The sequence below is a fragment of the Saimiri boliviensis genome, chromosome 1 (genome assembly GCF_048565385.1).
Source record: "Saimiri boliviensis isolate mSaiBol1 chromosome 1, mSaiBol1.pri, whole genome shotgun sequence".
Taxonomy (NCBI): Eukaryota; Metazoa; Chordata; class Mammalia; order Primates; family Cebidae; genus Saimiri; species Saimiri boliviensis.
In genome coordinates, this window is record NC_133449.1 from 63,384,057 (window position 1) to 63,397,304 (window position 13,248).

The following is a 13,248-nucleotide window of genomic DNA, read 5'->3' on the forward strand; positions in this document are numbered from 1 at the left end:
TAATAGATATCCATATTTTGGAGCATTTACTAAGTGGTAGTCACTTAACCAAGTGTTTTGCATACTTTACCTCACTTAATCCTCATGATGCCCTGTGAAGTAGGGATGGTTATTTCCAACTTTTGCAGATAGAGGACGCTGAGGCCTAAAAAGACCAAGTGAGTTACCAAAGATCACACAGCTACCAAAGTAGCCTAGTCAGAATTTGAGGACCCGGCTCACACCTGTAGTCCCAACATTTTAGGAGGCCAAGGCACAAGGATTACTTGAGCCTAGGAATTCAAGACTAGCCTGGGTGACAGAGCAAGACCCTGTCTCTATTAAAAATTAAGAAATTAGCCAGTAGCAGTGACTCACGCCTGTAGTCCCGGCTACTCAGGAGTCTGAGGTGGAAGGATTGCTTGAGCCCAAGAGTTCAAGGCTGCAGTGAGCCATGTTAGTGCCACTGCACTCCAGCCTGGGCGACAGAGGGAGCCCCTATCTGGGTGTGGTAGGGGAGTGGAGAAAGAAAGAAAATAAAACAAGAATTTGAACCTAGTTCTGTTGACTACAAAGCCCATGTTTTTAAATTCTTTGCTAAATTCCCTACTCTGGATATAGCCAGATAAATAGAGACTATAACACTGAAGCTGATTCTCTCTTCACTTACACCCCATGCTTCTGTACTTCAGCAGACTTGAACTCACTTAAAGTGGCACAGTACTCACAATAGCTGCTTACCCATCTTGAGCTGTTTTCTTTACTGTGTTTAGTCCACCTCATCTAGACTAAAGACCACTTTCCTATTCTGGAAAAGAGAGAAGCAAAACAGTGTGTAAATACCTCTTCCTTCTCACTTTTCTTTTTTTTTTTTTTTTTTAATTTTATAAGATGGGGTTTCACCATGATGGCCAGGCTGGTCTTGAACTCCTGACCTCAGGTGATCCACCACCTCAGCCTCCCAAAATGCTAGGATTACAGGCGTGAGTCACTGTGCCCCGCCCTCTTTTTTTTTTTTTTTTTTTTTTTTTTTTTTTTTTTTTGAGACAGAGTCTCGCTCTGTCACCAGGCACCAGGCTGGAGTGCAGTGGCACGATCTCGGCTCACTGCAACCTCTGCCTTCCAGGTTCAGGCAATTCTCCTGCCTCAGCCTCCTGAGTAGCTGGAACTACAGATGCACATCACCACGCCCAGCTAATTTTTATATTTAGTAGAGACGGGGTTTCACCATGTTGGCCAGGATGATCTTGATCTCTGGACCTCATGATCCACCCTCCTCGGCCTCCCAAAGTGTTGGAATTACAGGGGTGAGCCACCACATCCGGCTCCTTCTTACTTTTCACATGACATTTTCTTCAAAGCAGCAAAAATCCTGAATGGCATTATGTTACAGAGGAAAAACTTTTCACAAACTTCAGCTCATCCATTCAAAAACAAATATTTTTAAGTGTGACAGGACTTATTTAGGTTTTAACCGTCCTAAGCCTATTTTTACAAGTTTGCCATGCTGCTTTAACTCCTTCTTTGGTTTTCTATTCTTTCATATACCTTTTTCTTATGTTCTTTAAAGATCTGATTTCAAATCAGTTCCCCTATTTAACTCTTGCCTTCTGTTTCACATTATGATGTTCCCCTCCAGCCAACTTCTCATTCTAACTTCTGCCTTTCTGTTAATAGCAGCGCCGCCATTGTCTAGTCACCCAGGCTTGAAACCTCAGTCACTTTCAGCCGTCTCACCCTTCACACCTACTTCATCACTAATCACATCAATTTTCCACTCCTAACATGAGTTGTAACTCTCCTTTACTTCCTGTTCCCACTGCTTGTCTCACCAAGACTTCTTTGGTAAACTCCTAACTAGCTTCCCTGCCTCCAAGCTCTCCCTCTTGGTTTTCCCTGCACATTGGCACCAGCTTAATCTCTTTGAAGCATTTCCCTATCACATGTTTTTCTATGTATCAGTACTCAATAGGGAATCAAGCCCTGCCTGTCTTATCCCTATTGCACCTGTTATCACTAGCCTACTTCAAGCCCTTTTAACCTTTCCTTTAATACTGCAATAATCTTTCAACTTGTCTCAATGCTTTTAGTACTTCCCCTTCCTAGTCCATTTCACGTACTGCCAACAGATTAATCTTATGGAAATGCAGCACTGATTCTGCCACTATTCAGCTTAAAAACACTTTGTGGCTTACTACTGTTTATCCATAAAGTCCATATTCCTTAGCCTAATATTCAAGGTCCCATCTTATCTCCCATTATTCCCCTTAATGTACCATACACTCCAACCAAATTAATATACATACCTTAAATTTTTTCACCTTTGAGACTTTGCTCATGTTGACCTTTCTCTCATCTCTGTGTGTTCAAATACTACTCTATCCTGAAAGACCAAGCTCAAATTGTACTTCTTGAATGAGAGCTCTCCAATTTCCTTCAGCTGTCATTAGACCTTTGTATGCTGTTTCTTTCTGGAGAAAAGCATATTTCAAGTAGGTTTTTAAATATATGATCCTATGTTTTAGATTAAAGTCTAAGAAATAATTTGACTACCCAATCTCTAGATTGACAGAGTGCCTTTTCTACCACTTCCCCACTTTACTAACCAATTCCTAGGCTTTGATCAAATTTAGGTCCAGAGTAGAAATTTCCCCTTTCTTACTTCTCTTTTTGGAGGAGTCAATGCAAGGCAGTTTTCTAATATATTGTGGTGAAGTATAATTTGTATTGTCCAGGAAAATCCTGGACTGTAGAATCAGATGCCCTTAGGTTCCAGACAGCTTTTTTTTATTTCCCAACTATGTGAACTTAGGCAACATGCTTAACCTCACTAGTCATTGGTATATTCATCTATTTGTAACCCTAACAAATTTAGTGGCCCCTATGTGGCTTAGTCTCTGCACAAATGGCATATATGGAAGTACTATCGAAGGCCCAAAACTAAATTTTAAAGTGATTTGTGCATTCAAGGGACACCAAAGAGGATCTAGTTCATAACCCACAATGACATTTCTCAAATTTTCTTCCCCCCCTCCTGAGTTATCTCTAACCTGAAGCTGTTCCTAGAACCTTTCACATACACTCTCTCTCCCTCTCTCTCTCTCTCTCTCTCTCTCTCTCTCTCTCCCTCCCTCTCTCTCCCCCTCCTCAGTCCCCGTTCCTCTCTCAATCCTATTCCTCCCTCTCTCAGCCATATATTATAAATTAACTTAGCTTCTCTAATATAATGTAGTCCTCCTCTCTCTAAGGTCCTGTCTCTTTCTATTTAAAATACTAAGACATAAAGCTCATAAGCCTTCTCCTTTCATCAGTAGAAATAGAATGAGGGAGGGCTGGGTGCAGTGGCTCATGCCTGTAATCCCAGTACTTCAGGAGGCAGAGGCAGGCAGATCAACCGAGGTCAGAAGTTCGAGACCAGCCTGGCCAACATGGCGGAACTTCATCTCTACTAAAAACACAAAAATTAGCTGGGAGTGGTGTTGCATGCCTGTAGTCTCAGCTACTCAGGAGCTGAGACACGAGATTCACTTGAACCTGGGAGGCAGAAGTTGCAGTGAGCCAAGATCGCATTACTGCACTCCAGCCTGGGTGACAAAGTAAGACTCCATCTCAAAAAAAAAAAAAAAATTAGAGTGAGGGAGAAGGAAAGAAGGGAAAAGGTGCATGACATACACGTTAGTAACTCTTGTCCCATCAAATGTAAAATATAGACAATAAAATATACCTCGTATGGTTTTTAAGATGCTTAAATATTGCATGTGTAAAGCACCCAGCACATGTCTAGCACATGATTTGCACACAGTGGTTGGCTAGTAGTTCTACAGTTTCCATTTGTTTCTCTTTTTGTAGATTTTAATTCTCTAGAGAAATTCTCCATATTTTCACCTAATTTCTTAAATCTACTAATCATGGTTATTTTATGGTTCTTGTCAGCTAACCCCAATAACTGGATCACTTATGGATTTGTTTCTATTGTCTCTTTTTTTCTCTTGGTTTTCAGATATATGGCACATGTCTTTTGTCGCACCTGGTAATATTTTAGTAAAAGATGCACATCATGTATAAATAAATTTTAAGGGCTCCAGTTGGTGTTAGCTTTCCCTAGAGAGAGCTTACCCTTCCAGCACTAGGCAGATAAGAGTGGTGGCTGAGCATCCTGTTTCACTAGAAACTGCACTGAGTCAAGGCTGGGCTGCAGTCCTGCTAATGCTCAGTCTATCCAGGGTTTGTTCCTGGCCCTCCGGAGTTTTCCACTGAAAGCCTGGCATATTATGTGTAACCCCTCCCCTTGGAAGGCCCCACCTCTAATCACTGGCTCCCAGATCTGCTAAAACATTCTACTTTTTGAAAGCTTTCTCCTTAAGTGCTTTTGCCTTTTGACCCATGCAGCCCTAGTATTTGGCAAATGCGTTGGGGGGATAATTGGCTTGATTGCCATCCTTTCCCAGCACCAAGTCTCCACCAAAAGATCTGCTGGTTTCTCTGTTCTTCTCTACTTGCCTCCACAGGCGGAAGTCTTAGATTCTCAGCTTTTCCGACCACCACCACCACCATGCCCTCTGTGCCAGAATGAACATAGACTCCCAGGGTATAAGCAGCTGCCATGATTCCCTCATCTCGGTGGTGGGGGTGGGACAAAAATAATAATAATAATTCCCTTATCTCTCTGGGTTCTTCCCTCTCTAGAGACTTAGCTACCTCTAGATCTCATTGCCTCAGTAACCTCCTTAATTGCCTTCCAACAAATGATTTGTGTACATTATCCAGCTTTTCTGGGTGTTCTAGGCAGGAGAACCAGTCTGCCTCTGGCCACTCCAGCCCACTTAGATGTAGAAGTAGATGTTTATTAAATGCTCATTTATTCCCCCTTTGCTATCTCTTCAGACATACAGCACATCTTCTAAGTTCCCCTCAGCCAGTTGGCCGGCTTCACCATGTTTTCATTTTCAGGCTCCTGGATTTCCTTACAAGTGTGGGTATAGCTCAGTTTATTCAACACTGCCTCTTCATTTGCCCTTTTATTTGGAGCAGTTCTGAACAGAGTCCACACTGCAGTAATTAAGCTGTAGTGATTAGTGCCAACCTACCTGTCCTCATTGACTATAAATTTTGTGTAACTTTTCAAATTACATTTTATACATACTCTAAGCCTTAGTCAATCACAGCCTTGTTATTTCATTCCCTGATTTTTCACTTGAAAATTGTTTCTGTCTTCCTCACAGATTATTTTGCTTTATTCAGGTATTTCACTTGCTTTTCCTCAGAAAATGATCACTTCATCAGATAGGCAAGACTTTTCCCAGTCTTTTCTGAAAAATACGTGTTGTCTACCACTCCCATAAATATCACCCTTCAATTAATATAGACCACAAGAGAGCTATGTGTTTTGGCAGCATTCTTTAGAGCTTTTATAGATCTATATCTAAGAATTATTCAAGTTATTTTTAATTTAATGAAGTTAAATAAACATTAATAATTAAATGTATTTTCAATTTTAAAAAGTTAACACTTCATGGTGTTTACCATGTACCTGACACAGTTCTAAGCACTTCAACAGCTACTAACTTATTTTATCCCCATAATTATTCTATGAAGTAAGAATTATTATCCCTGTTTTACAGGTGAGGAAACTGAGGCCCAGAGAGTAAATGGTAGGGCTGGGATTGAAAGGCTGGCTTCAGGTCCCAAACTCTAAACCACTCTACAGCTACATGGAATTTATCAGCATACTAATTGCAGGAATTCTCTGAAACATATTCACTACACAATAAGAAGCCACAGACAGCCTCACCCACATTTTATATCAGGAAAAGCTATGGGGCTCCCTTCTAGCAAAAGTGGGGGGTTTATATTTCTGTGAACTTATCTAACCCTGGCTGTGGTATTGCCATACTTTTATTTTTCTTTTGCCCAGTCCCCTTGATTATTTATTTTATCTTTCTATACTGTTCCATTTTTCTAAACTGGCTATAGCTGTTCTGTGGAATGTGGTAGGAAATAAATATATAAATAAAATTAATTCTTCAAAGTTTTTATGAGATGAATCTATCCATGGCCAGGAAAATATCATTTGAATTACCAAATCTTGCTGTGTAGTCCCAGTTATGTAGCTAGTGACTCACTTTCCACATCCTCATTTCTATTACAAAGTCATGTCTGTGTGAACTAGAAAAAGAAATGAAAATACCACCTAGGTCTTTCAGTTTCCTACTTAAAATGTCAGAGTCTCTGGAGACACATTCCAAAGCTTTACAGGCCATGTCTGCCCTAATTGGCCACAGAAGTTACAGGACTCAAGCCATGATGTGTTCAGCAGGAGTCTAAGTACACAGGCGATGAGCCAGTTGGGCTATAACTGGGTGGGGAAATGGAACGTCCTTGGTCAAACAGGCAAAATATCAAGACCAAGAATCCAAGCCGAGAGTGGGGTGATGGCAGGTCAAGAGCCATTAGAGAGTAGAATGAGGTTAGAATGTAGCATCTGGACGGGTTGGGGGATGGACAGGTGCTAGAACAGCAGCCTAGCACGGGTCAGTGGGCTTCCTGTGACTCAGCTTTGTCTGCTTCTCTTGCTTCGTCTTTCACCTGTGCCCCTCCCATCCTCCACCCCAGCCACACTAATAAATGACTGAATGTTCTCCAAATATGCTAAACTGTTTCACACCTCCACACCTTTTTCATGCTGTTCCCTTCCTCTTGCCTCTGTCCACCTGACAAATACCTAGTCACTTTTTTCCAGATCCTGCTTAAAAAATTTCACTGTGAAGCCTTTCTTGCCTCCACCACAGCCTGTCTCCATTCATCTTTCTTGCCTTTCCACACCCACGTACTTGTTTCCACATGTATCTAGACCTTTTGCACTATAGCTCTCTGATGTGAGAAATGTCACATTACTATATTTTTCTAAATCAAATTTAGAAAACATTGGTTCCTAAGGGCCAGAATGTTAACACTCTCAATATCTTTATGGATGCTTCTCCCCATAGGATCATACCCAGAATCCAAGGAGCCTAATAGTACAGAAAATGTGGGAAGTGGTCTTCCAGTCTTCAACACACCTCCCAGGACAATACCGAATAGAAGTGGCAAGAGCAGACATCTCTGTCTTGTTTCTGATGTTAGGGTCAGAGTATCCACTCTTTCACCACTACATATGAGGTTAGCTGTGGATTTTTTATAGGGGTTTTTATCAGGTTGAGGAAGTTTCACTCTACTCCTAGTTTACTAAGCATTTTTATTATGTAAGGGTGTTGGATTTTGCCAGATGTTTTTTCTGCATCTATTGAGATGATTATGTAGTTTTTGTTCTTTATTCTTTTAACATAGTGTATTACATTGGTTGATTTGGGGGTATTAAATCAGCCTTACAGTCCCAGGATAAATCCCACTTTGCCGTAGTATATAATTCATTTTGTATGTTGTTGAATTTGATTTGCTATTATCTTGTTAGGATTTTTGTATCTATATTAATAAGAGATATTGATCTACAGTTGCCTTTTCTCCTGATGTCATTGTTCTTTGTACCCACACCTAGTGCTTGGAACATAATAGGGACTCAGTAAATACTTTTTTTTTTTTTTTTTTTTTGAAATGAAGTCCCACTCTGTCACCCAAGCTGGAGTACAGTGACACCATCTCGGCTCACTGCAACGTCTGCCTCCTGGGCTCAAGTGATTCTCTTGCCTCAGCCTCTCGAGTAGCTGAGATTACAGGCACACACCACCATGCCTGTTTTTGTATTTTTAGTAGAGACAGGGTTGTGCCATGTTGGCCAGGCTGGTCTCGAAGTCCTGACCTCAGTCGATCTGCCTGCCTCGGCCCCTGAAAGTGCTGGGATTACAGGTGTGAGCCATTGTGCCCGGCCTCAATAAATTCTAATAGACAAATTCACAAGCAAATGCATGAACCAAGGTAACAATAGAAGATTTAAAATAGTAATAATCCAAATCCTGAGCCCCATCAGAAGTTACTTACGCCAACTTAGATGGAGTCCCCTGAAACTTCCTGGTTACTATCCCTTCCAGGCTTACATAGGCCATGTCCTCAGAGCAGGGCAGGTCCCCCACCCACATACACATACACCATGATTTCTATATCATTTATTTCCAATGTGATGGATTGTAAGCATCAAGCTGACTTTCCTGCACATTTGGATTTGTTCTTCAGAAAGACAGCACATTTTTAGATATAAGCAAAGCACTAAGAAAGCATGAACTTCTGAAGGCATCCATTAAGCTCTTAGCACAGTACCTGGTGCCTGATAAGCATTAAAGTCTGTAATTATGATTATGACTAATTTTCCCATGCCCAAATCATCTGTCCCACCCCCAAAACCTTCTAGTGAGTATGCATGTATACATCACTCCTCCAGAATTATCAGTCAAGTCCTACCCCACAAAGAGGTCAGCAACCACAGGAACGGTACATACCTGTTTTCCTTGGAGATGTTAACAGGTTTCCCACCACTTGCTGTGCCTACTAGACCTCCTCAGAGCTCCACATTGCACAGAATGATAATACTGCTTTAAAGTACAGAACCTCCCCCACACCCACCCCAGCACGTGCCCCCTGGGGTCTAACTAATGCTACAGCAAATGTTTTCTGTCTCACTGTGTCACTTTCTATTTGTCTTCCACAAGACACTGATATTCCTCTTTCCTCTAAAAATATGTTTCCCCTTTTTGCCTTTCCTCTTTTATTACTTGTCTCTACTTTTCATTTAAGAGTAGCCAGAACACGTGTGTTTTCTTCCATCTTATGTAGCAGGGAGGTTGTTATGGTTTGTACCAGATGTAACTGAAGGTCTGTGTCCCAGTAAGAGGACACAGTTTGAGCTGATTGTAGTAGTTCTAACTCCACATTTCCTGGAGTTTTGTGGGTTTTGTTGAAAAGCAACCACAAAAAATTGCCTCATTTTCACGGCTCATTTAAAAGGGTACACCTACAAAATCTTCTCAGAAATCTGCTTGTCTCTTCTTACCCATGCCCTAACCTCTGCCATCTCCATGGCACATGGCAAAGTACCACCCTCTGTTCCATAATACCCATCATCCACGGAGGAAATGCCCCCAGATTCCTGACTCTTCTTGTCCTGTGATTGGCTGAGATCATCTCAAGGGCCCAGCACCCACCCACCTCCTTGTTATAGCACAGCTTTCCTCCCTCTGCTCTCTTTCACCTCTCACTTTGCAGGCTGCTTCCACCACCTTCTCTCTGTCTGTCTATCTATCTATCAATCATTTATCTATCTTTATGTATTGAATTTTTTCTAGTCTTAGTATGTTGCACAGACTGGTCTTGACTCTTGGCTCAAGTAGTCTTCCTGCCTTGGCCTCCCAAAGTGCTGGGATTACAGATGTGAGCCACCACATCTGGCCTTACTACCTTGTACCCTCTCTGGGCATTCCAAGGATATTCCCCAATCAGCCCATTCTAATTCCAGTTGTCAGCAACACAACCAGACTTTATTACCCTCAAAAGAAAAACTGAATTTCTACAACAGATAACACCCCATGCAAGTCTTGGTTTCAAGACACTGCTTTTTTTTTTTTTTTTTTTTTTTGAGACAGACAGGGTCTCACTCTGTCATCCAGGCTGGAGTGTAGTGGTACAATCATGGCTCCCTGCAGCCCTGATCTTCTAGGCTCAAGGGATCCTCCTACCTCAGCCCTCTGAGTAGCTAGGACCACAGGCTTCAAGACTCTGTTTTTAAGAATTACAATTCTTTTTTTTTTTTTTAGATGGAGTCACACTCTGTCATCAGGTTGGAGTGCAGTGGCATGATCTCAGCTCACTGTAACCTCCACCTCCTGGGTTCAAGTGATTCTTCTGCCTCAGCCTCCTGAGTAGCTGGGACTACAGGCGCACACCACCATGCCCAGCTGATTTTTGTATTTTTAGTAAGGACAGGGTTTCTTCATGTTGACCAGGATGGTCTTAATCTCTTGACCTCATGATCTGCCTGCTCCAGCCTCCCAAAGTACTGGGATTACAGGCATGAGCCACCACACCTGGCCAAGAATTATAATTCTTAAAAGTTCACATGTACCACTGAATGTGGTAGCTCCCTCTGGGATGAACACCTGCTTCCAGTTACAGGGCATTTCATAACTTTTCTGTCTATTGTTAACCCTTTTATGTACTTTCTCTGGCATATCCCAGACCAGGGAGGAAGAGGACTACCTTGTGGTATTGACGATTCAAGCAGGAAGTCCCTTCCTACCAGGGCCAAAGTTACATGGCTCTGCCCTCATCAGCACCCCTGAAAGTCAGGGAAACATCAAATGGGACTGATCCTCAAAACATGCCATAGGCTAAAAATGAACCAGTATGTCTGTATGTCCTTGTTTCAGAAAAGAGAATGGCTGCTGTTAGCTAAGGGGGAACCACTGAGCCCAGGACACAGCCAGAGAATCCCTGCCAGCACCTTCTATGTGATCATGCCATCACGCTCCCTCACACTGCTGGTGAAGGCGGTGGCCACACGGGAACTGATGCTGCCCAGCACCTTCCCCCTGCTATCTGAGGACCCATGCGATGACAGCCTTAAGACTGTGGAGGCAAGTGGAGCCCCGATCTCATGAGACAGATCTAGAAGCGAATGGAGTTTGAGAAAGGAATGAGGGAGAGGAGTGAGCCCATGAGGGAATGGATGGGGAGCTGAGGTGTGGTAAGAGAGCAAGAAGAGAAAGCAAGGATAGGCAATGTTGCCAGAAGGAGGGAGGAAACACTTAAGATTATGGCAGCAGGGTAAGGAGTGAAATAGAACAGAGGCTGGGTTGAGGGAAATGAAGCTTGAGAAGAAAAAACTGGGAGAGAAAAGGGACATGGGTATCAGTGATGACTGGGAATTAGAGCCATCCTAGAGGACAAACTACATGCACCCAGACCTGAAATCTGAGGACAGCGTGTCTTTGAAGGAGGAAAGGGAGCAGCAGAGAGTAGAAACCTGATGGCAGGCCAGGGCACAGGGAGGCAGGAGAGGAAGCCACAGCACCAGCAGCTCCAGCTCCTGGGGAGGCACCAGACACTTGTTTGGTTCAGTTTTTGCACCAGCTGGTTCTCCTGCCCCTACCTCCTCCCCAGAGAGGAGATTGTGAAGTTAGACAAGGGAAAGCAGAACATTGGGAGGGAAAGGAAAGGAGAAGACACTGTGGCAGGCAGAAGAAAAAGCAAGGGAGAGAGGGAGTAAAAGGAGACCCAAAAAATCAACCTCTGTATGGGTTTTTGTGTCTTTGTGTGTTGATTTTTGTGCCCAAGTGAGTCTGTGCTGGAGTCTCTAAGTTGATGGCCGTACATGTAGATGCGCCTGTGCACATCTGTGTGCTGGTGTGTTCTTAGGGGTCTAACTTTCTGCATTGCATGTGTGCATGTATATATACCTGTGTTTGCACTCAACTATGTTTGGTGAGAAAAGGAGGAAAAGGTAGCCAATGTAGGTGCCCGAAATAGGAAGGGCTTCAAAATGAGACGGATGCAGAAGCAGAGGAGCAAACCACTCTGAAGGCCATTTTCTCTTCCTCCTCCTCTTCCTCTTCCTGGAATCTGGATTCTCTATATTTGCTCTGCTAGTCTCCTCAGGCTGAGGGTAGGAGGGGTGGCTCTGGGCAGGGAGAACTGGCTCGCTGGCTTAAATGCAGCAAGGACAAGGCCTGGGATTGTGCTCTTGGTTTGGCGGCCACAGAGACACAGAGAGAGGTGGGCACGAGTGGCCGTGGCCCGCTTAGCGTCTCACTTTGGGGCCAGTGGTTCCTGGCACAGGATGCTGTGGCCGGAAAACCTGACTGCACAGGAATGTTGTGCTCCTGTATCCCCTCCTCCCTTTCCATTCAGCTCAGCTCACCTCCAGGCTGAGAACTCCCTGTACTGGCCTTGCAGGCTGTGAGCACCCCGCCCCGCTGGGTAGCCTGCTGACGCACCCTCCCTCCGTGCTCACAGTGGATCCCTTGTAGCATTCATGTGCGCTGGCCCCCTCAGAACCCCTGGACATGCGTCTTGGGGCCAGAGTGTTCAGTGTTTCTAACCACTTAGGGTTGTTCCTACTTCTCCTACCCATGCCTGACCCTTAGATTACAAGCACTGGACCTCAGGTCAGAACACCCAGGGGGACAGCATCTATTTCACAGCCTTCACGGCAGCCCTTGCGTTTCACACTTTCTCCACCCCCTCACACTCCTGGATCGCTGCCTGACATCTTGTGTTCCGTGACCTCAAGTTCCCTGGATGAGGCCCCTCCTCTCTTTTCCTCAGAGCATCCTAGACAGCCTGGAGCTGGAGCCCACCTACAACCCCTTGCAGGTTCAGAGCCACCTGTACTCACACCTGAGCAGCAACTATGCCAAGCCTCGGGGGCGGCTCCACCCACACTGGGAAAGCAAAGCCCCGAGAAAGGTACCGCTCCCCTCCCTCCCTCCCCTTCATGCCCAGAGTCCTCGAAAACCCTTCTCTCCCATCCCAACACCGCCCCCATCCAAGGAAGTAGCCCTTCTTCTGGATCCCACCCCTGGTGAAGGGGAAAATAAGAACCCTTACTGGATAGGGAGGCCTGTCTGCCAGGGCATTTACATATGATAATGTTTATGTGTTTTAATTGTAGTGTTTACGATAACTCATTAGTCATTTAACAGACCATTGTCCCATTAAGTAAACTAGCTACCCAGGAACTACTACCACAACCCTCTTGAAAGAAAAGGCTGAAGGCAAGGTGAGGAAAGAAATGCCCAAGGGAAGGGAAATTAATCCTTAGAGAGCACAAGTCACTTGCCAGGTTTTATGATAAGTGCTTGCTCATATATTTTTCTCATTTAATCCTCACAGCATCCCTGCAAGGTAAGTGTTTGCTCATTTACAGATGAGGAAAGGAGGCTGACCAAGGTTAGTAACTTGAAGAGAGGACTCCCATGACTGGGGTTGAAGACAGTTGGGGTTGAAGAAGGAAGAGTAATTGAGGATGGAGAAATATTTTTATGAGACCTGTGTTCTATATAATATTTAGGCTTCCTTTTGTCCTTATTAACTTTTTCTGTTTCTTAGTAACACAGCCTTTAGGAAAATTCTCATTTTGGGCCAAGCACGGTGGCTCGTGCCTATAATCCCAGCACTTTGGAAGGTCGAGGCAGGTGGATCGCTTAAGCTCAGAAGTTTGAGACCAGCCTGGGCAACATGATAAAATATCTCTACAAAAAATTAGCCAGGAATGGTGGTGCTCACTGTAGTCCCAGCCACTTGGGAGGCTAAGGTCGGGGAATTGCTTGAGCCCAGGAAGTCAAG

The 13,248-nt window shown here is 43.9% G+C and overlaps 1 protein-coding gene across 1 annotated transcript in view; it reads left to right on the forward strand.

Annotated features, from left to right (window-relative positions):
- M1AP (meiosis 1 associated protein) overlaps positions 1-13,248 on the forward strand; it is an 82,279-nt gene that overhangs the window by 67,416 nt on the left and 1,615 nt on the right. The window contains exons 7-9 of the mRNA XM_003922568.4: positions 10,332-10,538; positions 12,229-12,369; positions 12,796-12,807. Coding sequence (XP_003922617.1) covers positions 10,332-10,538; positions 12,229-12,369; positions 12,796-12,807 — 360 coding nt within the window. The remainder of the gene's footprint in view (positions 1-10,331; positions 10,539-12,228; positions 12,370-12,795; positions 12,808-13,248) is intronic.